Source organism: Salmo trutta, chromosome 1 (genome assembly GCF_901001165.1).
Source record: "Salmo trutta chromosome 1, fSalTru1.1, whole genome shotgun sequence".
NCBI classification, from domain to species: domain Eukaryota; kingdom Metazoa; phylum Chordata; class Actinopteri; order Salmoniformes; family Salmonidae; genus Salmo; species Salmo trutta.
The window spans coordinates 9295854-9323846 of NC_042957.1; the positions used below are offsets into that span (position 1 = coordinate 9295854).

Genomic DNA, 27993 nt, shown 5'->3' on the forward strand with positions numbered 1-27993 from the left:
GGGAGGGGCAATACAAATAGTCTCGGTAGCCATTTGATTAGCTGTTCCGGAGTCTTATGGCTTGGGGGTAGAAGCTGTTTAGAAGCCTCTTGGACCTATACTTGGTGCTTCGGTACCACTTGCCGTGCGGTAGCAGAGAGAACAGTCTCTGACTAGAGTGGCTGGAGTTTTTGACAATTTTTAGGGCTTTCCTCTGACACCGCCTGGTATAGAGTTCCTGGATGAAAGGAAGCTTGGCCCTGGGGATGTACTGTGGCGCATGCACTACCCTCTGTAGTGCCTTGCAGTCGGAGGCTGAGCCATTGCCATTCCAGGCAGTGATGCAACCCGTCAGGATGCTCTCGATGGTGCAGCTGTAAAACCTTTTGAGGAGCTGAGGACCCATGCCAAATCTTTTCAGTCTCCTGAGGGGGAATATGTTTTGTTGTGCACTCTTCACGACTGTCTTGGTGTGCTTGGACCATGTTAGTTTGTTGGTGATGCCAAGGAAATTGAAGCTCTCAACTTGCTCCACTACAGCCCCGTCAATGAGAATGGGGGCGTGCTTGGTCCTCCTTTTCCTGTAGTCCATAATCATCTCCTTTGTCTTGATCACGTTGAGGGAGAAGTTGTTGTCCTTGTACCACATGGTTAGGTCTCTGACCTTCTCCCTATAGGCTGTCTCATAATTGTCGGTGATCAAGCCTACCACTGTTGTGTCATCGGCAAACTTAATGATGATGATGGTGATGGTGCCTGGTCATACAGTCATGAGTGAACAGGGAGTACAGGATGAGACTGAGCATGCACCCCTGAGGGGCCCCTGTGTTGAGGATCAGCATTGCGGATTTGTTGTTACCTACCCTTACCACCTGGGGGCGGCCCGTCATTAAGTCCAGGATCCAGTTGCAGAGAGAGGTGTTTAGTCCCAGGGTCCTTAGCTTAGTGATGACCTTTGAGGGCACTATGGTGTTGAACGCTGAGTTATAGTCAATGAATAGCATTCTCACATAGGTGTTCCTTTTGTCCATGTGTGAAATGGCAGTTTGGAGTGCATTGGAGATTGCATCATCTGTGGATCTGTTGGTGCGGTATGCAAAATGGAGTGGGTCTAGTGTTTCTGTGAGCCATGACCAGCCTTTCAAAGCATTTCATGGCTACAGATGTAAGTGCTACTGTTTGGTAGTCATTTAGGCAGGTTACCTTAGTGTTCTTGGGCACAGGGACTTTGGTGGCATGCTTGAAACATGTTGGTATTACAGACTCAGACAGGGAGAGGTTGTAAAAATTGTCAGTGAAGACGCTTGCCAGTTGGTCACCCCATGCTCGGAGTACATGTCCTGGTAATCCATCTGGCCCTGTGGCCTTGTGAATGTTGACCTGTTTAAAGGTCTTACATCGGCTGCGGAGAGCATGATCACACAGTCATCCGGAACAGCTGATGCTCTCATGCCTGTTTCAGTGTTACTTGCCTCGAAGCGAGCATTGAAGTTATTTTGCTCGCCTGGTATGCTCGTGTTACTGGGCAGCTTTCGGCTGTGCTTCCCTTTGTAGTCTGTAATAGTTTGCAAGCCCTGTCACATCCGATGAGCGTCGGATCCGGTGTAGTACGATTCCATCTTAGTCCTGTATTGACACTTTGCCTGTTTGATGGTTCATCGGAGGGAAAAGAGGGTTTTCTTATAAGCTTCCGGGTTAGAGTCCCGCTCCTTGAAAGCGGCAGCTCTACCCTTTAGCTCAGTGCGAAGGTTGCTTGTAATCCATGGCTTCTGGTTGGTGTATAGTCACTGTGGCGACAACATCCTCAATGAACATATTGGTAAAGCCAGTGACTGATGTGGTGTTCTCCTCAATGCCATTGGAAGAATCCCAGAACATATTCCAGTCTGTACTAGTAAAACTACTAGCAAAACAGTCCTGTAGTTTAGTATCTGCTTCATCTATCACTTTTTCTGGTGCCTCCTGCTTTCATTTTTGCTTGTAAGCAGGAATCAGGAGGATAGAATTATGGTCAGATTTGCCAAATGGAGGGCGAGGGAGAGCTTTGTACGTGTCTCTGTGTGTGGAGTAAAGGTGGTCTAGAGTTTTTTTCCCCTCTGGTTGCACATGTAACATGCTGATAGAAATTTGGTAAAACTGATTTAAGTTTCCCTGCATTCAAGTCCACTAGGAGCGCCGCCTCTGGATGAGTTTTCCTGTTTGCTTATGCGGGTATACAGGTCATTGAGTGCGGTTTTAGTGCCAGCATCAGTCTGTGGTGGTATGTAGACAGCTGCAAAAAATACAGATTAAAACTCTCTAGGTAGATAGTGTGGTCTACAGCTTATCATGATATACTCTTCCTCAGGTGAGCAAAACCTCAAGACCTCCTTAGATATCGTGCACCAGCTGTTGTTTACATATATGCATAGGCCCCCACCCCGTATCTTACCAGAGGCTGCTGTTCTATCCTGCCGATAGAGTGTATAAAATCTACATTTCATTCTCCGGCGAATGAAGGGGATCTGGGCCTGGTTGGATGTCTGTTAGGGAATAAAGTTCCATTTGGGACACACTCTGTGTCTCTTCTTGAGTTGCCGTGTGTAGAGTGGAAAAACACAGAGAAAGATCCATTTTTGGTTTCTCAAGTTGGCCGTATATATGTCCAGGTTCATTTCGTAACCCTGGTTCTCTGAAGGAGAGAACAGGACATCAACATAATCGTGGGAACTAGGCTACATGCTATGGAGACATATTGTTCTAATATGGTGACGTCAAGTGGTGAACTGAAAAGAGAACTATATTTATCTATAGCTAGTAGTAAGGAGTATAGACTGTAGTATGTCGTTGTTGTCTAAGGTTTAAGATTAGAACTGAAAGCAGCAATAAACCCTAGATGCATATAAAGGACTTGAAGTAGACATTGGTATAGGGATTACGCATCAGGGATGTGAACATTAATGAATTATTCATAAGTAAATAGCTTTTTTGATTGTATAGATAATGTTAAGTGACATTCATAGTCTGCTGAAGACTGATGCATGCTCTGAAATTCACATTTATATTCTGAATTAGTTATTATACGTACTGTAAACACATTTCTCTACAGACAACATAGTAGGCCTAACAGTAAACTATTTTCATTTCCATGTCCTCCGCCTCAACTTCAATATTTACCAGTGTATTATTGCTATCTTTGATGTTTTATCGTTTGTCTGTACAGTGTCTTATCTGCTGGTTCTTGGGATGATGAATGCAAGAGCAATCTGTCAGATGAAAAACCAAACAGTCAGTCAGTGAAGTAAACAGAGACAAAGAGTAAGTTTTGATTTAGACTAGACATAATCTACAGTGCACTCACTGTCTGCCTCACAGCAAATACGGTTCTGTGTGTGTCCAGTCTTCTTTCTCTCTCTTTATTTCTCTTTCTTTTGCTCTCTCTCTCTCTCTCTCTCTCTTTCTTTCTTTCTTTCTTTCTTTCTTTCTTTCTTTCTTTCTTTCTCTCTCTCCCCTCTCTCTCTCTCTCTCTCTCTCTCCCCCCTCTGTCTCTCTCTCGCCCCCTCTCTCTCATCTTGTCTCTGTATAGCATTGCTGTGCCCAGTCTTTTATGCCGAAGGGAAAATTACTCTCTGAACTGAATCATCCTAAAACACTGCCCTTTTTCTTTCTTTCTTTATTGGTTTCTTTCTTTCTCCATCCATCCATCTCTCTCTCCCTCACTCTCGCTCTCTCTGTCTCTCTCTCCCTCTGAAATCTCCACCGCCTTTATCTCCCTCTCTCCCTCTCTCTCTCTCTCTCTCTCTCTCCCTCATTTGTTCGCTCTGTCTCTCTCTCTCCCTTTCTTCCTCTCTCTCTCTCCCTTTCTTCTTCTCTCTCTCCCTTTCTTCCTCTCTCTCTCCCTCCAGGATCAACAATACGCTCTCTTGTGTTTACATGTAGTCGGTCCAAAAAAACAACCCAAACCACCAGCAGCCTAGCCTGTTCTAGTGATCTATCCACCAACAGTCTAGCCTGTTCTAGTGATCTATCCACCAACAGTCTAGCCTGTTCTAGTGGTGATCTATCCACCAACAGTCTAGCCTGTTCTAGTGATCTATCCACCAACAGTCTAGCCTGTTCTAGTGATCTATCCACCAACAGTCTAGCCTGTTCTAGTGGTGGTCTATCCACCAACAGTCTAGCCTGTTCTAGTGATCTATCCACCAACAGTCTAGCCTGTTCTAGTGGTGATCTATCCACCAACGGTCTAGCCTGTTCTAGTGATCTATCCACCAACAGTCTAGCCTGTACTAGTAGTGGTCTATCCACCAACGGTCTAGCCTGTTCTAGTGATCTATCCACCAACAGCCTAGCCTGTTCTAGTGGTGATCTATCCACCAACGGTCTAGCCTGTTCTAGTGATCTATCCACCAACAGTCTAGCCTGTTCTAGTGATCTATCCACCAACAGTCTAGCCTGTTCTAGTGATCTATCCACCAACAGCCTAGCCTGTTCTAGTGGTGGTCTATCCACCAACGGTCTAGCCTGTTCTAGTGATCAATCCACCAACAGTCTAGCCTGTTCTAGTGATCTATCCACCAACAGTCTAGCCTGTTCTAGTGGTGATCTATCCACCAACAGTCTAGCCTGTTCTAGTGATCTATCCACCAACAGTCTAGCCTGTTCTAGTGGTGATCTATCCACCAACGGTCTAGCCTGTTCTAGTGATCTATCCACCAACAGTCTAGCCTGTACTAGTAGTGGTCTATCCACCAACGGTCTAGCCTGTTCTAGTGATCTATCCACCAACAGCCTAGCCTGTTCTAGTGGTGATCTATCCACCAACGGTCTAGCCTGTTCTAGTGATCTATCCACCAACAGTCTAGCCTGTTCTAGTGATCTATCCACCAACAGTCTAGCCTGTTCTAGTGGTGGTCTATCCACCAACAGTCTAGCCTGTTCTAGTGATCTATCCACCAACAGTCTAGCCTGTTCTAGTGGTGATCTATCCACCAACGGTCTAGCCTGTTCTAGTGATCTATCCACCAACAGTCTAGCCTGTACTAGTAGTGGTCTATCCACCAACGGTCTAGCCTGTTCTAGTGATCTATCCACCAACAGCCTAGCCTGTTCTAGTGGTGATCTATCCACCAACGGTCTAGCCTGTTCTAGTGATCTATCCACCAACAGTCTAGCCTGTTCTAGTGATCTATCCACCAACAGTCTAGCCTGTTCTAGTGATCTATCCACCAACAGTCTAGCCTGTTCTAGTGGTGATCAATCCACCAACAGTCTAGCCTGTTCTAGTGATCTATCCACCAACAGTCTAGCCTGTTCTAGTGGTGATCTATCCACCAACGGTCTAGCCTGTTCTAGTGATCTATCCACCAACAGTCTAGCCTGTACTAGTAGTGGTCTATCCACCAACGGTCTAGCCTGTTCTAGTGATCTATCCACCAACAGCCTAGCCTGTTCTAGTGGTGATCTATCCACCAACGGTCTAGCCTGTTCTAGTGATCTATCCACCAACAGTCTAGCCTGTTCTAGTGATCTATCCACCAACAGTCTAGCCTGTTCTAGTGATCTATCCACCAACAGCCTAGCCTGTTCTAGTGGTGGTCTATCCACCAACGGTCTAGCCTGTTCTAGTGATCAATCCACCAACAGTCTAGCCTGTTCTAGTGATCTATCCACCAACAGTCTAGCCTGTTCTAGTGATCTATCCACCAACAGCCTAGCCTGTTCTAGTGGTGGTCTATCCACCAACGGTCTAGCCTGTTCTAGTGATCAATCCACCAACAGTCTAGCCTGTTCTAGTGATCTATCCACCAACAGTCTAGCCTGCTCTAGTGATCTATCCACCAACGGTCTAGCCTGTTCTAGTGATCTATCCACCAACAGTCTAGCCTGTTCTAGTGGTGATCTATCCACCAACAGTCTAGCCTGTTCTAGTGGTGATCTATCCACCAACAGTCTAGCCTGTTCTAGTGATCTATCCACCAACAGTCTAGCCTGTTCTAGTGATCTATCCACCAACAGTCTAGCCTGTTCTAGTGATCTATCCACCAACAGTCTAGCCTGCTCTAGTGATCTATCCACCAACAGTCTAGCCTGCTCTAGTGACAGTCTATCCATCTCCCTCTCTCTGTGTTTCACAGTCTTTCCTGCCCTCAGACCAGAAACGTGTGATTGTCTTATTTACAATGTGATATACAGTCGTGGCCAAAAGTTTGAGAATGACACAAATATTAATTTCCACAAAGTTTGCTGCTTCAGTGTCTTTAGATATTTTTGTCAGATGTTACTATGGAATACTGAAGTATAATTACAAGCATTTCATAAGTGTCAAAGGCTTTTATTGACAATTGCATGAAGTGGATGCAAATAGTCAATATTTGCAGTGTTGACCCTTCTTTTTCAAAACCTCTGCAATCCTCCCTGGCATGCTGTCAATTAACTTCTGGGCCACATCCTGACTGATGGCAGCCCATTCTTGCATAAGCAATGCTTGGAGTTTGTCAGAATTTGTGGGTTTTTATTTGTCCACCCGCCTCTTGAGGATTGACCACAAGTTCTCAATGGGATTAAGGTCTGGGGAGTTTCTTGGCCATGGACCCAAAATATCAATGTTTTGTTCCCCGAGCCACTTAGTTATCACTTTTGCCTTATGGCAAGGTGCTCCATCATGCTGGAAAAGGCATTGTTTGTCACCAAACTGTTCCTGGATGGTTGGGAGAAGTTGCTCTCGGATGAGGTGTTGGTACCATTCTTTATTCATGGCTGTGTTCTTAGGCAAAATTGTGAGTGAGCCCACTCCATTGGCTGAGAAGCAACCCCACACATGAATGGTCTCAGGATGCTTTACTGTTGGCATGACACAGGACTGATGGTAGCGCTCACCTTGTCTTCTCCGGACAAGCTTTTTTCCAGATGCCCCAAACAATCGGAAAGGGGATTCATCAGAGAAAAGGACTTTACCCCAGTCCTCAGCAGTCCAATCCCTGTACCTTTTGCAGAATATCAGTCTGTCCCTGATGTTTTTCCTGGAGAGAAGTGGCTTCTTTGCTGCCCTTCTTGACACCTGGCCATCCTCCAAAAGTCTTTGCCTCACTGTGCGTGCAGATGCACTCACACCTGTCTGCTGCCATTCCTGAGCAAGCTCTGTACTGGTGGTGCCACGATCACGCAGCTAAATCAACTTTAGGAGACGGTCCTGGTGTTTGCTGGACTTTCTTGGGCGCCCTGAAGCCTTCTTCACAACAATTGAACCGCTCTCATTGAAGTTCTTGATGATCCGATAAATGGTTGATTTAGGTGCAATCTTACTAGCAGCAATATCCTTGCCTGTGAAGCAATGATGCAAAGCAATGATGACGGCACGTGTTTCCTTGCCGGTTAACCATGGTTGACAGAGGAAGAACAATGAATCCAAACACCACTCTCCTTTTGAAGTTTCCAGTCTGTTATTCGAACTCAATCAGCATGACAGAGTGATCTCCAGCCTTGTCCTCATCAACATTCACACCTGTGTTAACGAGAGAATCACTGACATGATGTCAGCTGGTCCTTTTGTGGCAGGGCTGAAATGCAGTGGAAATGTTTTTGGGGGATTCAGTTTCTTTGCATGGCAAAGAGGGACTTTGTAATTAATTGCAATTCATCTGATCACTCTTCATAACATTCTGGATTATATGCAAATTGCCATCATACAAACTGTGGCAGCAGACTTTCTGAAAATTAATATTTGTGTCATTCTGAAAACTTTTTGCCACGAAGGTACAGGCAAATATTATGTAATGTAATTATGTATTGCTAATTATGTATTACATAATTAGCAGTAATTGAATGTAATTACAGATCACTCTAGCTCTGCTAAAATGCATACAACACTGCATGTGGCTTTTGCAAAGACTTAGATGACAGGGATAGCCTGCTATTCTGAAGGTGACAGCTTCTAACATGTAATACCTGGAGCACAGATGATGCTGTTGTTGCAGTGTCAGCCAGGTGTATTCTTCTTTTGATTAACATGCAGGGTGAATAACTGAATTGGAAGCCTCAGCCTTGTGGAGTCTCTAGGCCAGGTTTTGGTTATGTCTGTAATAGCTGCAGTACTGGGTCTGTCCTCTAGTACTAGGGCTGTTTAAGAGGCAGCATTACAAGCAGTCAGAACTGACACTAGTCATGATGTCATGGTCTGGAGCTTCCTGGACCCATATACACACACATATACACACATTTCTTTCTTTCTTTCTTTCTTTCTTAAAAAAATATTTTTATGCTTTACTTATACAGTATAGTTCAAGTGCAAGTATATTTTTCGTATGTATGGTATACGCATGGTATACATCGTCCAATGAAATGCTTACTTGCAGGTTCCTTCTCGACAATGCAACAACAATAAGAAATTATAAAAGATAAGAATATGAACATAAAGTAAATGGCTCAGTAGAATAGAATAATACATTTTAGCATCAGTATAATACAGGAAGGGACCATATAAAGTCCAATATTTACATGTGTATTTAAACGAAGGGGAGATGGGGGGTAGTGTATAAACTGAGCAGTATAATAAGAGGCTGGCAGCAGGTGTGATGTGTGATGTGTGTGTGTGTGTGTGTGTGTGTGTGTGTGTGTGTGTGTGTGTGTGTGTGTGTGTGTGTGTGTGTGTGTGTGTGTGTGTGTGTGTGTGTGTGTGTGTGTGTGCTAAGGTGTGGAGAATCAGAGCAGGTGGTCTGTCCAGTTCAAGTGTTCAGCAGTCTGATGGCTTGTAGATAGAAACTGTCTCTGAGCCAGTTGGCATCAGACCTCATGCTCTGATACTGGCTCGCCACAGATTCCTCTTCTAATCCCCTGTCTCTCCCTGTCTCCTCTCTTAATTTCCTCTATCTGACGGTCTGACTAAAAAGCCCCACACAGAGAGATCCCAGTGGAAGGTCATAATCAGTCTGCTACCATGGAGACCTCAGTGGAAGGTCATAATCAGTCTGCTAGCATGGAGACCTCAGTGGAAGGTCATAATCAGTCTGCTACCATGGAGACCTCAGTGGAAGGTCATAATCAGTCAGCTAGCATGGAGACCCCAGTGGAAGGTCATAATCAGTCTGCTACCATGGAGACCTCAGTGGAAGGTCATAATCAGTCTGCTAGCATGGAGACCCCAGTGGAAGGTCATAATCAGTCTGCTACCATGGAGACCTCAGTTGAAGGTCATAATCAGTCTGCTACCATGGAGACCTCAGTGGAAGGTCATAATCAGTCTGCTAGCATGGAGATCTCAGTGGAAGGTCATAATCAGTCTGCTACCATGGAGACCTCAGTGGAAGGTCATAATCAGTCTGCTACCATGGAGACCCCAGTGGAAGGTCATAATCGGTCTGCTACCATGGAGACCTCAGTGGAAGGTCATAATCAGTCTGCTAGCATGGAGATCTCAGTGGAAGGTCATAATCAGTCTGCTAGCATGGAGACCTCAGTGGAAGGTCATAATCAGTCTGCTAGCATGGAGACCTCAGTGGAAGGTCATAATCAGTCTGCTAGCATGGAGACCCCAGTGGAAGGTCATAATCAGTCTGCTCGCATGGAGAGCTCAGTGGAAGGCCATGTGGATTGGGTTTTTATGATGAGTGCATTAGAGTATAACATGGCATAGCTGATATGGTGACTCATAGATATTATATCACTGTGGTGACTGTATTAGATTGATTTGGTCCACTGTGCTACTCTGTCCTGTCTTCTCATGGGAGGTGATGACGTACACTACCAGTCAAAAGTTTGGACACACCTACTCATTGAAGGGTTTTTCTTTATTTTTACTATTTTCAAAATTTTGGAATAACAGTGAAGACATAAAACTTATGAAATAACACATATGGAATCATGTAGTAACCAAAACAGTGTTAGACAAATCAAAATATATTTGAGATTTGTTATTTTTGAAGTAGCCACGCCTTGATGACAGCTTTGCACACTCTTGGCATTCTCTCAACCAGCTTCATAAGGTAGTCACCTGGAATGCAGGTGTGCCTTGTTAAAAGTACATTTGTGGAATGTCTTTCCTTCTTAATGCGTTTGAGCTAATCAGTTAGGTAGAGGTGGTATACAGAAGACAGCTCTATTCTGTAAAAGACCATGTCCATATTATGGCAAGAACAGCTCTCTGGAAAATGTCAAGAACATTGAAAGTTTCTTCAAGTGCATTCGCAAAAACCATCAAGCGCTATGATGAAACTGGCTCTCATGAGGACCACCACAGGAAAGGAAGACCAGAGGTAGAGTTACCAGCCTCAGAAATTCCAGCCCAAATAAATGCTTCACAGAGTTCAAGTAACAGACTCATCTCTTCATCAACTGTGCAGAGGAGACTGTGTGAATCAGGTTTTCATGGTCAAATTGCTGCAAATAAACCACTACTAAAGGACACCAATAAGAAGAAGAGACTTACTTTGACCAAGAAACACGAGTATTGACATTTTTGGTTCCAACAGCTGTGTCTTTGTGAGACGCAGAGTAGGTGAACGGATGATCTCGCATGTGTGGTTCCCACCGTGAAGCATGGAAGAGGAGGTGTGATGGTGGGGGTGCTTTGCTGGTGACAATGTCTGTGATTTATTTAGAATTCAAGGCAAAATTAACCAGTATGGCTACCACAGCATTCTGCATTTGATGTCTTCATTATTATTTTACAATGTAGATAATAGTAAAAAATAAAGAAAAACCTTTGAATGAGTACGTGTGTCCAAACTTTTGACTGGGACTGTTGTTCTAGTCCTCTTCTCATGGGAGGTGATGACACAGTCCTCTGCTCATGGGAGGTGATGTCACAGTCCTCTTCTCATGGGAGGTGATGACACAGTCCTCTGCTCATGGGAGGTGATGACACAGTCCTCTTCTCATGGGAGGTGATGACACAGTCCTCTTCTCATGGGAGGTGATGACACAGTCCTCTTCTCATGGGAGGTGATGACACAGTCCTCTTCCCATGGGAGGTGATGACACAGTCCTCTTCTCATGGGAGGTGATGACACAGTCCTCTTCCCATGGGAGGTTTTGACACAGTCCTCTTCTCATGGGAGGTGATGAGATATGATTCATTTTGTAACCGTGACATGATTCAACACCTACTACTGTGTATGAAGGGATCGTAATTGTGTCATGTTTTAACTGTCAAATATGGCAGATTTTACAATGGACTTCCTGCTTGTGTCAATTATATGTTTTTCATGGAGGCCATGAGTCTCTTTGTGGGTTGTGGTTCGATTCCTTCCTGGGCCACCATATGTACTCAATGCATGTTTCAACATCAATGTCTACACTGCTGTAAGTTTTGGGTAAGAGCCTTGAATATAACCTAAACTTACATCTATTCTCCTCTCTACTTCCAGCAAGAGAAGAGAACGTGGCGACGTTCCGTGGTTCTGAGTACTTCTGCTACGACCTGTCCCAGAACCCCATCCAGTCATCCAGTGATGAGATCACGCTCTCCTTCAAGACGTGGCAGAGGAACGGTCTCTTGCTCCACACAGGGAAGTCTGCTGACTATGTCAACCTGGCCCTAAAGGACGGAGCGGTGAGCCTGGTCATCAACCTGGGCTCTGGGGCCTTCGAGGCCATTGTGGAGCCCGTCAACGGGAAGTTCAACGATAATGGCTGGCACGACATCAAGGTCACACGCAACCTCAGACAGGTAACCATGGAGACTGAGGAGACATAGGTTCATGACTGTTATTGATTAGTTGTAGTAATAGAGTAATTGGTTGGTATTAGAGTCATGGGTTTATGTTGTTAGATTAGTGTTTACCTCTGTTTACAGTTTATGCATTATAATAGATGAATGTGTATTTTTATATAGCACCTTTTCCAAGTGCCCTAATCACTTTAGATAGTTGTCAAAGATGTTGTGTTGAGACATATTATGAGAGAGACATTATGAGTTTGTGTAGTGCTGAAGTATTATCTGTATGGTTAGATAGTGTTTTCCCCTCTATTTTGAACCCCTAGCAGTGACTATGTGAATAAAGAAGCACAGACTGCATAGTGATTGATAGCTTAGTGGTGGAGCAGCTGATAACATGGCTCTCTGTTCCTCTCTGACTCTCCTTATCTTGTGTTGCACTTGAAGACTTTCCCTATTTCCTTCATTTAAACGTATCTGATACTACTTTGTTTTATTCTTCACTAAGCTGACACTTCTATCAGGGGCTGTGTTGAAGAGTCACTATCGCGTTGCCTTCAGAAGGAGCTGTTTTCCTTTAAACAACTAGATGGTGCTCCTCTGCATAGCTACAGAAACTACAAGGCAGGGTTTAAGACACACATTAACTCGGGACAATGGAGGGACTTTGGGTGACAGACAATAGGAGCCTTCTGTAGGACATTTGTTTCAGATCAGTGGAGCATCTTACTCAAATAGTATAAATGGATGTTAAAATGGCATCTGATAGGCCCTTGTAAGCGTAGATAGTCCACAGTACACATCAGAATACTAGAATGGACATGAACATTCTTACGTTGGGAAAAGGGCAGCCATTTTTGGTCAGAGAGTTGGTTAACCATGGTTTGGCAGTGCTGTAACGAGACAGTGTGTAAAATAATGCATTTGAAGAATGTATCTGTAATGTATGTTTGCTAGCTAGGTGGCCAGTTTTAAAGGAATGATTCCCTTCATTTTTCTAAGTAACTGCCAATGTGCCAACATTCCATTCAACACAGTCAATCCACAGCCGTACACTGGTTGAAGTCAGTTGATGACAGGACTTAGACAAGATGTACATATTATAACACTCACAGCTTTCCAAGAAAAATGTAGACATTTATGGTATTTTTACATATATTTTAGAAGCTATTTACACAGACAATTGGTATAAAACCTGAATAAACTGTGTTTATAATTATATGACAATATGTTTTGTTATATGAGAATAATTCTATTACACAATTTCTGATATATCACATGCCTTACTTTTAATTTTCCTGCATAGGTAAATCAGGATCATTCCTCTACTGCCATTCATTCCAATTAGACTGGTTTGGATTTCTCCCAGACCAATATGGCTGCCATTTTCATCCTAATCTGTAACTTTGAGGGTTTATGACGTAGCCCCTCTAATGGTTGAAAATGATATCCATGTCTATACACTTGTACTGCTATGTGATGTACTATAACTATAACTCTATGACTTTATTCTATTCTAACATTGCTACTCAACTGAACTTTAAGAAGTAGGGCTTTACACTGGATATATACTTGTACTATAAGAGTGAAAGCACAGTGAGAAAAGTGATAGCAGATAGCTGTTTGTTTGTGGTGTGGAGATGGAGTGAGTGGCCAGTGGGCAGTGAAAGGGTTTCTTCAGCCGGTACAATGGAGATGAAGAGAGGTGGAAAAGTAAGTAAAGTGTTCATTTCCTGCCACTAACAGGTTGTTAAAGGATGTAGCCCACTAGCTAGCTACCACTGAAGGAACACTGACTCACAGACCAGAGGCTAAGTTAGGGTTATTTTTTGCTCCTTCACTCTCTCTCTCTCTCTCTCTTCCTCTTCTCTGTCTGTCTTTCTTTACCTTTCCGTCAGTCTATCTCCCTCTCTTTGGGAAGACATGCTTTGTTAGACTAACACTTACCTTTCATGAAATACCAAGTCATTGTATTTACTTACTAACTAACAGTTATCTAAAGAACTAACTAACGTACTAACTAACTATCATCCTGCTTCTCCTACGTCATTGGATTTTATTTTGGTTTCTTTCTTCTCCCATCCCTTATTAACAACCGTTTTGTTCACTATTCTTTTGATTTCCTTTCTTCCCCCTTTTCCGGAAAGCAATCAGGCATTGGACACGCTATGGTAAACATACTGCATTGTCTGGTAGATATCATTCTTATTGTCTTTTTTTGGGTTTGCCGTGTGTCCCTCCCCCCTCTTCTTTTTCTTTTTATAATTTCAATTTCATCCTAGACACATCTTATCAAACAATGAGGATATGGGTTTGTATTACCAACAGCTTTCTTCAGTTCTCAATATCCTCCCTGGCCCTGGCCTCTCAACCTCTTCCCCACTCCTCCTCCTCCTCTCCTCTTTTTTCAGTCTTTTACTTTTTTTTTATTCCTCATCGCGACGAAGTTCACAGAGGTTCTTCGAGTCTCAAATGAACCACCAGATTCGCCCTCTGACTTTTGATCTTTTGCCAGGGGTACAAAAAAAATATATGTTTTTTCCACCAAATAAAAATCTCAACATTTTTTGAGAGGACCGTCGCCACCCAAGAACTGAGAGAATCTCTGCCACAATCCAAACAACAAGAGTGAATCTTCAACAAGCCAGCAGCCGCCAAACTCCGGTCCGGGCTCTAAAATGCTAAACGGAAACAAAATGGCGACAGAGAGACAAAATGGCGACCCCTTTCTTTACCGGAGCTCTGACAGTTGTTTCCAACACACTCAGTCTGGCGCATGGCATGCCCACCACCGCTCATCAACGCCTTTTCACCTCCTGACCTCTGAAATCATATGACCTTTACCCTTTCACCCCCTCAGCCTCCTCACCCATAACCACTAACACTTTCACTTTCACGTTCACTCACCTTCCACCTATCACCCACTATTACTGTCCTGTCCCCACACCCCTTCCCTGGATGTTGTGTTTGTAGCATGCTGGTTACAGTGGTGTCTGTGTGTTGTGGCTAACATCACACCCTCCCCCTCCTGATCCCCTTGACTTGATTGGTGGATGTACCCTGTCTCCCGATTGGCTTGATCATGCTTTGTATGACATCAAATCATTTATACCCCTTACATGTCAAACTTATTTGTGTTTCTGTTAACTTCTGAAGAATGAACACCTTGGTTTCCGCATTTGTGAAGTTGTGTGATAATCCTCCCTATGTAATGCATGTGTGTGTATAAGGCCGAGTGTGTGTGACTGAGAGTGTGTGTGTGTGTGTGTGTGTATATGCGTGTGGTGTTTTGTGTAGTTACAAATTGAACCCAGAAACCTAAGACAAGTACAAGCAATTTGTCCTTGGCAATTTGTCCATTTTACTAACCCTCTCCCAACCTGAACTATCCAAACCGAATGAGAATCCATTCTCTTACCCCCATCAAAAGATAAAGAAAATGTGGTCCTCTGCTCCGACATATTTTCTTTATCTGTCCTGTGAACCTACCTATTACTAAACCCATTAAATAATACCTCAAACGCTGTCTGAACCAAACTCTCAAACTATTGCTCCAAGGTACAAACCTACTAGGTACTATCTACTACAGTGGCTTCAGAAAGTATTCACACCCCTTGACTTTTTCCAACTTTTTTTGTGTTACAGGCTGATTATTTTATCACTGGCCTACACACGATACGCCGTGATGTCATATCATGTTGTTAGACATTGTTACAAATGAAGAAACAATGACGAGTCAATAAGTATTCAACCCATTTGTTAATGCAAGCCTAAGGAAGTCACATAATAAGTAGCATGGATTCACTCCGTGTGTAATAATAGTGTTTATTATGATTTTTTAATGACTACCTCATCTCTGTAACCCAAACATACAACTATCTGTAAGGTCCCTCAGTTGAACAGTGAATTTCAAAGACAAATTCCACCACAAAGACTGGGGAGGTATTCCAATGCCTATTGGTAGATAAAAAAAATCAGACACTGAATATCAGTTTGAGCATGGTGAAGTTATTAATTGCACTTTGGATGGTGTATCAATACACCCAGTCACTACGAAGATACAGGCGTCCTTCCTAACTCAGATGCCTGAGATGAAGGAAACCACTCAGGGATTTCACCATGAAGCCAATGGTGACTTTAAAACAGTTACAGAGTTTAATGGCTGTGATAGGAGAAAACTGAGAATGGATCAACAATATTGTAGTTACTCCACAATACTAACCTAAATAACAGAGTAAAAGAAGCAAACCTGCACAGAATAAGGCACTAAATTTATGCTGCAAAAATTGTGGCAAAGCAATTAACTTTTTGTCCTGAATATGAAGTATTATGTTTGGGGCAAATCCAATACAACACATTACTGTGTACTAAGCACAGGCAAAATCCTAAAGGAAAACCAGGTTCAGTCTGCTTTCCACCAGACACTGGGAGATTAATTCACCTTTCAGCAGGACAATAACCTAAAACACAAGGCCAAATCTACACTGGAGTTGCTTACCAAGAAGACAGTGAATGTTCCTTAGTGGCCGAGTTATAGTTTGACTTAAATCTACATGAAAATCTATGGCAAGACCTGAAAATGGTTGTCTAGAGAAATGACCAACAACCAATTTGACAGAGCTTGAAGAATTTAGAAAAAAATTATGGGCAACTGTTGCACAATCCAGGTGTGTAAAACTCTTAGAGACTTACCCAGAAAGACTCACAACTGTAAGGTGCTTCTACAAAGTATTGACTCAGGCGTGTGAATACTTCAGTAAATTTAATATTTATATTTTCATTTTCAATAAATTTGCAAACATTTCTCAAAACATATTTTCGATTTTGTCATTATGGGTCATTGTGTGTAAATGGGTGAGAAAATACATCTATTTTATCCATTTTGAAATCAGGCTGTAAACACAAAAAAAATCTAGAATAAGTCAAGTGGTATGAATACCTTCTGAAGCCACTGTAGCTACTAGTTACTATCTACTAGGAAGTAGCTACTAGCCCAGGTGATCTCAGTCAAGAGTAAAATACATAGATATAGTCCATTAGGTCATAGCAGACTAAGGAGAGAGGTGTGTGTATCCTATACATACTGAACAGAGAGTTCCACCTCAGCGTCTAATGCCTTGGCTTTGGTATGTGTTACCCTATAACAGGTGACCATCTCTGTGGATGGGATCCTCACCACAACAGGCTATACCCAGGAAGACTACACCATGCTGGGGTCTGATGACTTCTTCTACGTGGGTGGGAGTCCTAGTACGGCTGACCTACCTGGTTCTCCTGTCAGCAACAACTTCATGGGCTGTCTGAAAGAGGTAGGTTTAGGTTAGGGGGAATTGAAGGTACGCACACACACACACACACACACACACACACACACACACACACACACACACACACAAATGCAAACACACACACACAAATGCAAACACACACACACACACACATACACACACACACACACACACCCCATCCTCCCCACACACAGACACACACACACAGCATCCACATCCACTAAGCTAGTCAGAGCGGTTGAATTACATATGTAAAATCAGCAAGGTTGTCCTCCGCTAAGAAGCAGCAGCAGCAATGAGAAATGAAATTGCATTATCAATGAAAGCTGCTGAGCTGGCAGACCGGGGAAGTGCTCAGCAGCCATTCAATATTTCTCAGCTTAATCTAATTTACAACATTCACAGCAGTTAGTTGTGTGTTAGAAAATGGCCCCCGAATACTTTACTGTCATATGTCATTTGCAGTCTCAACTTGACTGGTAGTAAAGCAGGGGATTACTGTACGCCAGTCCTAGTGCTCACTACCAAGAAAGGGAATTTTGCTGTGATAGGATCACAACGTATTGTTGTTGTTCTAGGATATTTTAAATATATATATATCAACATGTACTAAAATGTACTTTAGAATGTAGTACAATGTACTAAAATGTACAAGCCATTCTTGTGATGATTGTGTTTTTGCTATCCATTGTAAATAATGTTTATAGGCCTGTGTAACCACATTGTATCTATGATCATATGTTATCCATTCATGCTTTTTATATGTTCTATTTATATCTGTAAATTGACCAATGAAATCAAGCCACAGACGGCCATGAGAACAGACACCTGTGTATGTCCTTTCAAACTATATAAACTAGTCACCCTGCAGTGTTTGTCGTTATACGCTGATGAAGACAGATTGTCTGTGGAAATGTTGGTTATTAGGTTATTAAATTATTGCATCTGAGCTCCTAGAGTGTGAGGCTCTCCTTTTATTTTTCAAGTGTTCTACTCTGCTAGCCAGCACCTCGCCTAAACAGGTGTTCTACTCTGCTAGCCAGCACCTCGCCTAAACAGTTGTTCTACTCTGCTAGCCAGCACCTCGCCTAAACAGTTGTTCTACTCTGCTAGCCAGCACCTCTCCTAAACAGGTGTTCTACTCTGCTAGCCAGCACCTCTCCTAAACAGGTGTTCTACTCCGCTAGCCAGCACCTCTCCTAAACAGGTGTTCTACTCTGCTAGCCAGCACCTCTCCTAAACAGGTGATCTACTCTGCTAGCCAGCACCTCTCCTAAACAGGTGTCCCACTCTGCTAGCCAGCACCTCTCCTAAACAGGTGATCTACTCTGCTAGCCAGCACCTCTCCTAAACAGGTGTCCCACTCTGCTAGCCAGCACCTCTCCTAAACAGGTGTTCTACTCTGCTAGCCAGCACCTCTCCTAAACAGGTGTTCTACTCTGCTAGCCAGCACCTCTCCTAAACAGGTGTTCTACTCTGCTAGCCAGCACCTCTAATAAACAGGTGTTCTACTCTGCTAGCCAGCACCTCTCCTAAACAAGTGTTCTACTCTGCTAGCCAGCACCTCTCCTAAACAGGTGTTCTACTCTGCTAGCCAGCACCTCTCCTAAACAGGTGTTCTACTCTGCTAGCCAGCACCTCTCCTAAACAGGTGTTCTACTCTGCTAGCCAGCACCTCTCCTAAACAAGTGTTCTACTCTGCTAGCCAGCACCTCTCCTAAACAAGTGTTCTACTCTGCTAGCCAGCACCTCTAATAAACAGGTGTTCTACTCCGCTAGCCAGCACCTCTCCTAAACAGGTGTTCTACTCTGCTAGCCAGCACCTCTACTCCGCTAGCCAGCACCTCTCCTAAACAGGTGTTCTACTCCCCTAGCCAGCACCTCTACTCCGCTAGCCAGCACCTCTCCTAAACAGGTGTTCTACTCTGCTAGCCAGCACCTCTACTCCCCTAGCCAGCACCTCTAATAAACAGGTGTTCTACTCCCCTAGCCAGCACCTCTAATAAACAGGTGTTCTACTCCGCTAGCCAGCACCTCTCCTAAACAGGTGTTCTACTCTGCTAGCCAGCACCTCTCCTAAACAGGTGTTCTACTCTGCTAGCCAGCACCTCTCCTAAACAGGTGTTCTACTCCCCTAGCCAGCACCTCTACTCCGCTAGCCAGCACCTCTCCTAAACAGGTGTTCTACTCCGCTAGCCAGCACCACTCCTAAACAGGTGTTCTACTCTGCTAGCCAGCACCTCTCCTAAACAGGTGTTCTACTCCCCTAGCCAGCACCTCTACTCCGCTAGCCAGCACCTCTACTCCGCTAGCCAGCACCTCTCCTAAACAGGTGTTCTACTCTGCTAGCCAGCACCTCTCCTAAACAGGTGTTCTACTCTGCTAGCCAGCACCTCTCCTAAACAGGTGTTCTACTCTGCTAGCCAGCACCTCTCCTAAACAGGTGTTCTACTCCCCTAGCCAGCACCTCTACTCCGCTAGCCAGCACCTCTACTCTGCTAGCCAGCACCTCTCCTAAACAGGTGTTCTACTCCGCTAGCCAGCACCTCTCCTAAACAGGTGTTCTACTCCGCTAGCCAGCACCTCTCCTAAACAGGTGTTCTACTCCGCTAGCCAGCACCTCTCCTAAACAGGTGTTCTACTCCGCTAGCCAGCACCACTCCTAAACAGGTGTTCTACTCCGCTAGCCAGCACCTCTCCTAAACAGGTGTTCTACTCCGCTAGCCAGCACCACTCCTAAACAGGTGTTCTACTCCGCTAGCCAGCACCACTCCTAAACAGGTGTTCTACTCCGCTAGCCAGCACCACTCCTAAACAGGTGTCCCACTCTGCTAGCCAGCACCTCTCCTAAACAGGTGTTCTACTCCGCTAGCCAGCACCACTCCTAAACAGGTGTTCTACTCCGCTAGCCAGCACCACTCCTAAACAGGTGTTCTACTCCGCTAGCCAGCACCACTCCTAAACAGGTGTGCATTTCTTCCACCTCTACATTAATAAAATGTCAATTTTACATTTCCAGGCATTTTAGGATTTAGATGATTTTCCTTCCTCTTCTTATTTTAATGTCCATTATTCATCCTAACCTCACCATGACACTACATTATTGTGAGGTGTTGCTGATCATCTATAGTTAATTGTCTCTGTCCATTACACAAGGGCTGAAAATAGCTTGAAATCTTCATAATTGGTTATCTTTCTTGGGGTATCTTTAAACTATCATTCTCCACACCTTCCATAAACCTGCAACTGCTGTCATTCAATTCTCATTATCACAAACGCTCATATTTCAAAGGACAGCTATTTACTTTTGAAAGAGAGGATGACAATTGAACCATTACAAGGTCATTTAGTGGAAAATAAGCAAATTCTTCAAACGATAAAAGCGGTTGATCTCGCTCTCTCCTCAGAAGGAAGACTAAGGGTGCCTCCATCATGGCATCCTGTTGCTCTCATAGACAGTATGTATATTGTTTGGCTCTGTACTCCAGCACAATGCACTATTTACCGTCAATTTTCATTGGGTCCAAATAATCTGAAACACAACCAAAACAAACAGGAAATGCATCAAACAAGCTTGTAGAATCACAAGCTTGATTATTTAATTTGTATTTATTTAACTAGGCAAGTCAGTTAAGAACAAGTTCTTATTTTACAATGACGGTCTACCCCGGCCAAACACTCCCCTAAACCGGACGACACTTGGCCAATTGTGCACCACCCGATGGGACTCCGAATCACAGCTGGTTGTGATACAGCCTGGGATTGAACCAGGGTCTGCAGTGACACCTCTAGCACTGAGATGCAGTGCCTTAGACTGCTGTGCCACTCGGCAGGAGGGTGTTAAGAATATGGGACTAAATACTAAACTTTTGACTACTTTAATAAAGATATAAGTTAATTTTGTCCAAATGCTTTTTGTCCCCTAAAATTATGTACAAAAAGTGCTGTAACAGTTCACCCCATATAAACGGTTCACCCCATATAAACGGTTCACCCCATATAAACGGTTCACCCCATATAAACGGTTCACCCCATATAAACGGTTCACCCCATATAAACGGTTCACCCCATATAAACGGTTCACCCCATATAAACGGTTCACCCAATATAAACGGTTCACCCCATATAAACGGTTCACCCCATATAAACGGTTCACCCCATATAAACGGTTCACCCCATATAAACGGTTCACCCCATATAAACGGTTCACCCCATATGGATGAAAATACCCTAAATTAAAGCTGACAGTCTGCACTTTAACCTCATAGTCATGGTATTATTTCAAATCCAAAGTGCTGGAGTGTCAACGCCCCCCCATGTTTGGAATCATTTATAAAACCTCATTACATCTTGAATCTTTGGTGCCAACAGGGCAGTTTAGAACGCTGATGAGGGATGAATTCACCGAGGTTTGCAAGTGTTTTAGGGATTGTAAAAATGGATTTGTGTTGTTTAAATGTAGTGTATCTGTAACTGCTGTATCTTGTAGTTTACACATTCCCCCCGGTCTCCCAGTCCCCCGGTCTCCCGGTCCCCCTGTCCCCCCTGCTTTCTAATGACACCCAGAGACCCATTCCCACGGTCTCCCAGTCCCCCTGTCCCCCCTGCTTTCTAATGACACCCAGAGACCCATCCCCCCGGTCTCCCGGTCCCCCTGTCCCCCCTGCTTTCTAATGACACACAGAGACCCATTCCCCCAGTCTCCCGGTCCCCCTGTCCCCCCTGCTTTCTAATGACACCCAGAGACCCATTCCCCCCGGTCTCCCGGTCCCCCTGTCCCCCTTGCTTTCTAATGACACCCAGAGACCCATTCCCCCAGTCTCCCGGTCCCCCTGTCCCCCCTGCTTTCTAATGACACCCAGAGACCCATTCCCCCCGGTCTCCCGGTCCCCCTGTCCCCCCTGCTTTCTAATGACACCCAGAGACACAGCTATACCTACAGTCAGAGTAACCCCAAGGTGAATGTGTTCAGTAGATGAGAGTTCATCATTGAGATAATATAGGAATAATATGATTGCCTTATGGGGACATTAATGATTGTCTTCTAACACTAACAGCGAACCTCCCTCCATGTTTTCAGCATCTGTATCAGCAGTGTAAATGTGTACAGAGTGGTTGCCTCTCCAGCATTATTATCAATCACCATGTGACTGGTGGAGTGGAGAGTCATAGACTGTATCGCAAATTGTACCTTATTCCTTATTTAGTGCACTACTTTTGACCAGAGGCCCATAGGGAATAGGGTGCGATTTAGGACATATCCACAGCATGCGATCTACGATGAACTGCATTGTGTTGCATGTCCAGCCTGGCTTGACTGACTGGCTGTCTGCTGCGTCTATCCCTTACAACCATGTTCACCGTGCCGTGGCTCTGCCTGGGCTGATGAACTCTGCCTGCCAGCACACTCCCTTTATCCCTTTCTCTCTCTCTCTCTCTCTCTCTCTCTCTCTCTCTCTCTCTCTCTCTCTTTATCTGTCTATCTTTATGTCCCCCTCCCTCTCCTCCTCTGTACACAGCTGATGAGGGATGACTCAGTTCATTTGGGCCCACTGGATGGTTGGATCACGCTTCATCATTGCTTCTCTCTTCCAATGCTTTTCTCATGGAACAGAGGGAGGAGGAGGGATGGAGGAGCTGGGAGGAAGGCCAAATCTGAAACAGATGGAGGAGGAGGGATGGAGGAGGTGGGAGGAAGGCCAGAGCTGGAACAAAGGGAGAAGGACAAAGGGAGGAGGAGGGGGAGGGCCAGAGTTAGAGGATGAAGGAGGGATGGAGTGGGGTAGAAGGAGGAGGGGTTGGACTCCTCTCTCTCTCTTTCTCTCTCTCCCTCCCTGACTATCTCCCTCCCTCTCTCTCCCTCACTGGAAGTAAAAGAGAATGCTACTGTAGTCCTCCTCTATTCTCTGCACCCTCCACACCCACTAGGCATAGGGACGATAGTAGCATCACTCCTCGTGTGCAGCCATGTGGGCCAGCAGTCATGTGACGTGAGCCAGTGGGCAGCGAGGCGGTAGCGGTGGCAGCCATGTCCCCTGGTATCCACAGGGCACCAGCGCCAAGACAAGCAGGCCAGGGTTCTAAAGAGTCAGCTTGTGTAGTAGCTCTGCTCTGAGAGGCTGTTGTGGCTGCTACTGTCATCCAGATTGTGGACAGAGGGGAGGAAGGGGGATTAGGGAATGAGGGAGGGAGTGAACGAGAGACCAACATTTGGCATTTGGGAGGAACGTACTGCCCACATCATCCTCAAAGTCGTCATCAGCACTGTTCTATATTTAACCAAACCAGTCTCTGCTCATTTCAGTTAAAAAAATATATATAAATCACACACAGCACACGTTTGCTCAGAGGCACACAGGGATACTCCTCTGACCTCTAACCCCTGACCTTTGCATTGCGTATGACCCCTGAGGATACACTCAGCAAGCTCTGCAGTAAACAGACACACAACAATGTGGCCCCTGTCTCTCTACAATGAAAGCCCCACACATCCATACAATGTACATGGTTTTGATATGTGGCCTTTGTCGTTCTAGTGCCAGTATAACTTACTGTTACAGCATCAAATCCCTTCAGCCTCCACCTAGGTGAGCTATTGCTCACATATTCATCTTATTGATATCCCTATTTGTACACACAACACCACTCAATTCCACCAACTCCACCCAGGAATATGAATAATGATTTTCAATGATGTTTATTATATCACATTTATCTGGATCAAACCACTTCAAATCCCTAATCCCTCCTCTCGTCCAATTTCAAATCATATTTACATACAGGCTCATTGTAGCATCGATCTACCTCTGTTTAAACATTACTCTCAAGGCTCTCTGGAGAGAGGCTATTGAGTCCTCTAGCTACATTACAGGGATGTGTGTGTGTGTGTGTGTGTGTGTGTGTGTGTGTGTGTGTGTGTGTGTGTGTGTGTGTGTGTGTGTGTGTGTGTGTGTGTGTGTGTGTGTGTGTGTGTGTGTGTGTGTGTGTGTGTGTGGCTATTGGAACTGGCCTCTGTCTTTACTCATGTGGCATCACACCTCCCTTATTAATACTACAGCTAAATCAGAGGGAGCGAGGAGGGAGTGAAGGAAGGACGGAGGGTGGAGGGAGACAGGCGTAGAGGGGGGGGTGGAGGGAGACAGGCGTAGAGGCAGGGGTGGAGGGAGACAGGCACAGAGGCAGGGGTGGAGGGAGACAGGCACAGAGGGGGGGTGGAGGGAGACAGGCACAGAGGCAGGGGTGGAGGGAGACAGGCACAGAGGGGGGGTGGAGGGAGACAGGCACAGAGGCAGGGGTGGAGGGAGACAGGCACAGAGGCAGGGGTGGAGGGAGACAGGCGTAGAGGGGGGGTGGAGGGAGACAGGCGTAGAGGCAGGGGTGGAGGGAGACAGGCACAGAGGCAGGGGTGGAGGGAGACAGGCACAGAGGGGGGGTGGAGGGAGACAGGCACAGAGGCAGGGGTGGAGGGAGACAGGCACAGAGGGGGGGTGGATGGAGACAGGCACAGAGGCAGGGGTGGAGGGAGACAGGCACAGAGGGGGGGTGGATGGAGACAGGCACAGAGGGGGGGATGGAGGGAGACAGGCACAGAGGCAAGGGTGGAGGGAGACAGGCACAGAGGCAGGGGTGGAGGGAGACAGGCACAGAGGGGGGGATGGAGGGAGACAGGCACAGAGGGGGGGTGGAGGGAGACAGGCACAGAGGGGGGGTGGAGGGAGACAGGCACAGAGGCAGGGTGGAGGGAGACAGGCGTAGAGGGGGGGATGGAGGGAGACAGGCACAGAGGGGGGGTGGAGGGAGACAGGCACAGAGGGGGGTGGAGGGAGACAGGCACAGAGGGGGGGTGGAGGGAGACAGGCACAGAGGGGGGGTGGAGGGAGACAGGCACAGAGGCAGGGTGGAGGGAGACAGGCACAGAGGGGGGGGTGGAGGGAGACAGGCACAGAGGGGGGGTGGAGGGAGACAGGCACAGAGGCAGGGTGGAGGGAGACAGGCACAGAGGGGGGGTGGAGGGAGACAGGCGTAGAGGGGGGGATGGAGGGAGACAGGCACAGAGGGGGGGATGGAGGGAGACAGGCACAGAGGCAGGGTGGAGGGAGACAGGCGTAGAGGGGGGGGATGGAGGGAGACAGGCACAGAGGGGGGGTGGAGGGAGACAGGCACAGAGGGGGGGTGGAGGGAGACAGGCACAGAGGGGGGGTGGAGGGAGACAGGCACAGAGGCAGGGTGGAGGGAGACAGGCACAGAGGGGGGGTGGAGGGAGACAGGCACAGAGGGGGGGTGGAGGGAGACAGGCACAGAGGGGGGGTGGAGGGAGACAGGCACAGAGGCAGGGTGGAGGGAGACAGGCACAGAGGGGGGGATGGAGGGAGACAGGCACAGAGGCAGGGTGGAGGGGAGACAGGCGTAGAGGGGGGGATGGAGGGAGACAGGCACAGAGGGGGGGATGGAGGGAGACAGGCACAGAGGCAGGGTGGAGGGAGACAGGCGTAGAGGGGGGGATGGAGGGAGACAGGCGTAGAGGGGGGGGATGGAGGGAGACAGGCGTAGAGGGGGGGATGGAGGGAGACAGGCGTAGAGGGGGGGTGGAGGGAGACAGGCACAGAGGCAGGGTGGAGGGAGACAGGCACAGAGGGGGGGATGGAGGGAGACAGGCACAGAGGCAGGGTGGAGGGAGACAGGCGTAGAGGGGGGGATGGAGGGAGACAGGCACAGAGGGGGGGATGGAGGGAGACAGGCACAGAGGCAGGGTGGAGGGAGACAGGCGTAGAGGGGGGGATGGAGGGAGACAGGCGTAGAGGGGGGGTGGAGGGAGACAGGCGTAGAGGCAAGGGTGGAGGGAGACAGGCGTAGAGGCAAGGGTGGAGGGAGACAGGCGTAGAGGCAAGGGTGGAGGGAGACAGGCGTAGAGGCAAGGGTGGAGGGAGACAGGCGTAGAGGCAAGGGTGGAGGGAGACAGGCACAGAGGCAAGGGTGGAGGGAGACAGGCACAGAGGCAAGGGTGGAGGGAGACAGGCGTAGAGGGGGGGATGGAGGGAGACAGGCGTAGAGGCAGGGGTGGAGGGAGACAGGTGTAGAAGGAGAGATGAGGTAGAGAGATGTAGAGGGAGGTATGGAGGAAGAGATGCATAGAGGGAGAGATGGAGGGAGAGATGCGTGGAGGGATGGATGGAGAGATGGAGGGAGACATGTGTAGAGGGGGGATGGAGGGAGACAGGCATAGAGGGAGAGATGGAGGGAGACAGGCATAGAGGGTGGGATGGAGGGAGACAGGCATAGAGGGTGGGATGGAGCGAGACAGGTGTAGAGGGAGGGATGGAGGGAGACAGGCATAGAGGGTGGGGTGGAGGGAGACAGGTGTAGAGGGAGGGATGGAGCGAGACAGGTGTAGAGGGAGGGATGGAGGGAGACAGGCATAGAGGGTGGGATGGAGCGAGACAGGTGTAGAGGGAGGGATGGAGGGAGACAGGCATAGAGGGTGGGATGGAGGGAGACAGGTGTAGGGGGAGGGATGGAGGGAGACAGGCATAGAGGGAGGGATGGAGGGAAACAGGTGTAGAGGGAGGGATGAAGGTGTGGCTAGAGGAAAGGAGGCATGGAGGAAAGGAGAGAGAGAAAGGGAAGGAGGGAGGGAGGAAATGAGGGAGGGTGGCTAGGAGAGAGGGAGGAAATGAGGGAGGGTGACAAGGAGGGAGGGAGGAAATGAGGGAGGGTGGCAGGGAGGTAAGTAAGGAAGGAAGGAGGGAGGGAGGGAGGGAGGGAGGGAGGGAGGGCGGGCGGGGCGGGTGGGTGTGAGAGAGGCATGGAGGTAAAGAAGGAGGGAGGGAGACAGTTTGACAGGGCAAAAGGGAGGGAGAGAGAGATGAAGGCAGCCAAGGAGAGAGGAAAAGAGGCACTGTGGATGGGGTTAGAGGGGAAAGAGAGGCACTGTGGGATGGGTTAGAGGGGAAAGAGGCACTGTGGATGGGGTTAGAGGGGAAAGAGAGGCACTGTGGATGGGGGTTTTTCGAGGGGAAAGAGAGGCACTCTGTGGATGGGTTAGAGGGGAAAGAGAGGCACTGTGGGATGGGGTTAGAGGGGAAAGAGGCACTGTGGATGGGGTTAGAGGGGAAAGAGAGGCACTGTGGATGGGTTAGAGGGGAAAGAGAGGCACTGTGGATGGGGTTAGAGGGGAAAGAGAGGCACTGTGGATGGGGTTAGAGGGGAAAGAGAGGCACTGTGGATGGGGTTAGAGGGGAAAGAGAGGCACTGTGGATGGGGTTAGAGGGGAAAGAGAGGCACTGTGGATGGGGTTAGAGGGGAAAGAGAGGCACTGTGGATGGGGTTAGAGGGGAAAGAGAGGCACTGTGGATGGGGTTAGAGGGGAAGAGAGGCACTGTGGATGGGTTAGAGGGGAAAGAGAGGCACTGTGGATGGGGTTAGAGGGGAAAGAGAGGCACTGTGGATGGGTTAGAGGGGAAAGAGGCACTGTGGATGGGGTTAGAGGGGAAAGAGAGGCACTGTGGATGGGGTTAGAGGGGAAAGAGGCACTGTGGATGGGGTTAGAGGGGAAAGAGGCACTGTGGATGGGGTTAGAGGGGAAAGAGAGCATTGATCTAAAGTAGATTAGTCTGTGTGTCTGCTCCCAGCACAGATCAATATACCATCTCAGGGAGGAGGACAAGGAAGAGGAGGAGGAGGAGGAATGGAGGAGAAAGAGGAGAAGGAGGAGGAATGGAGAAGGAGAGATGGAAGCGAAGGAGAGATGGAGGAGAGATGAAGGAGGAGGAGGAGAAATGGAGAAGGAGGAGAAGGACAGATGGAGAAGGAGATATGGCGGAGGAAGAGAAGCCTGTGCTTGCATTATAAATGGCCCCAGCGTGGCTAAGAGACGTCAGAGATGGCCGTTGGATAGCATAATAAGCCTCAGACATTAACAAAGTGGAAGATGTGGCATGCAAGGGCTGCATTCCAAATGGCACTCTATTCACTTCATAGTGCACTACTTTTGACCAGAGTCCATAGGGCTCTTGGAAAAATGAATGCACTATATAGGGCATAGGGTGCTATTTGGGACGCAACCTAGAAGAGGCAGCGTTTTAATGATCACCATTG

General features: G+C 46.9%; 1 protein-coding gene across 3 annotated transcripts in view; it reads left to right on the forward strand.

Annotated features, from left to right (window-relative positions):
- nrxn3b (neurexin 3b) overlaps nt 1-27993 on the forward strand; it is a 547141-nt gene that overhangs the window by 130892 nt on the left and 388256 nt on the right. For 2 of the 3 annotated variants that reach the window (XM_029706494.1, XM_029706412.1), the window contains 2 exons: nt 11322-11623; nt 16759-16920. In XM_029706494.1, the coding sequence (XP_029562354.1) occupies nt 11322-11623; nt 16759-16920 (464 nt within the window). Of the gene's footprint in view, nt 1-11321; nt 11624-13758; nt 13783-16758; nt 16921-27993 lie in introns of all 3 variants that reach the window. The other variant, XM_029706324.1, reaches the window with a different exon arrangement.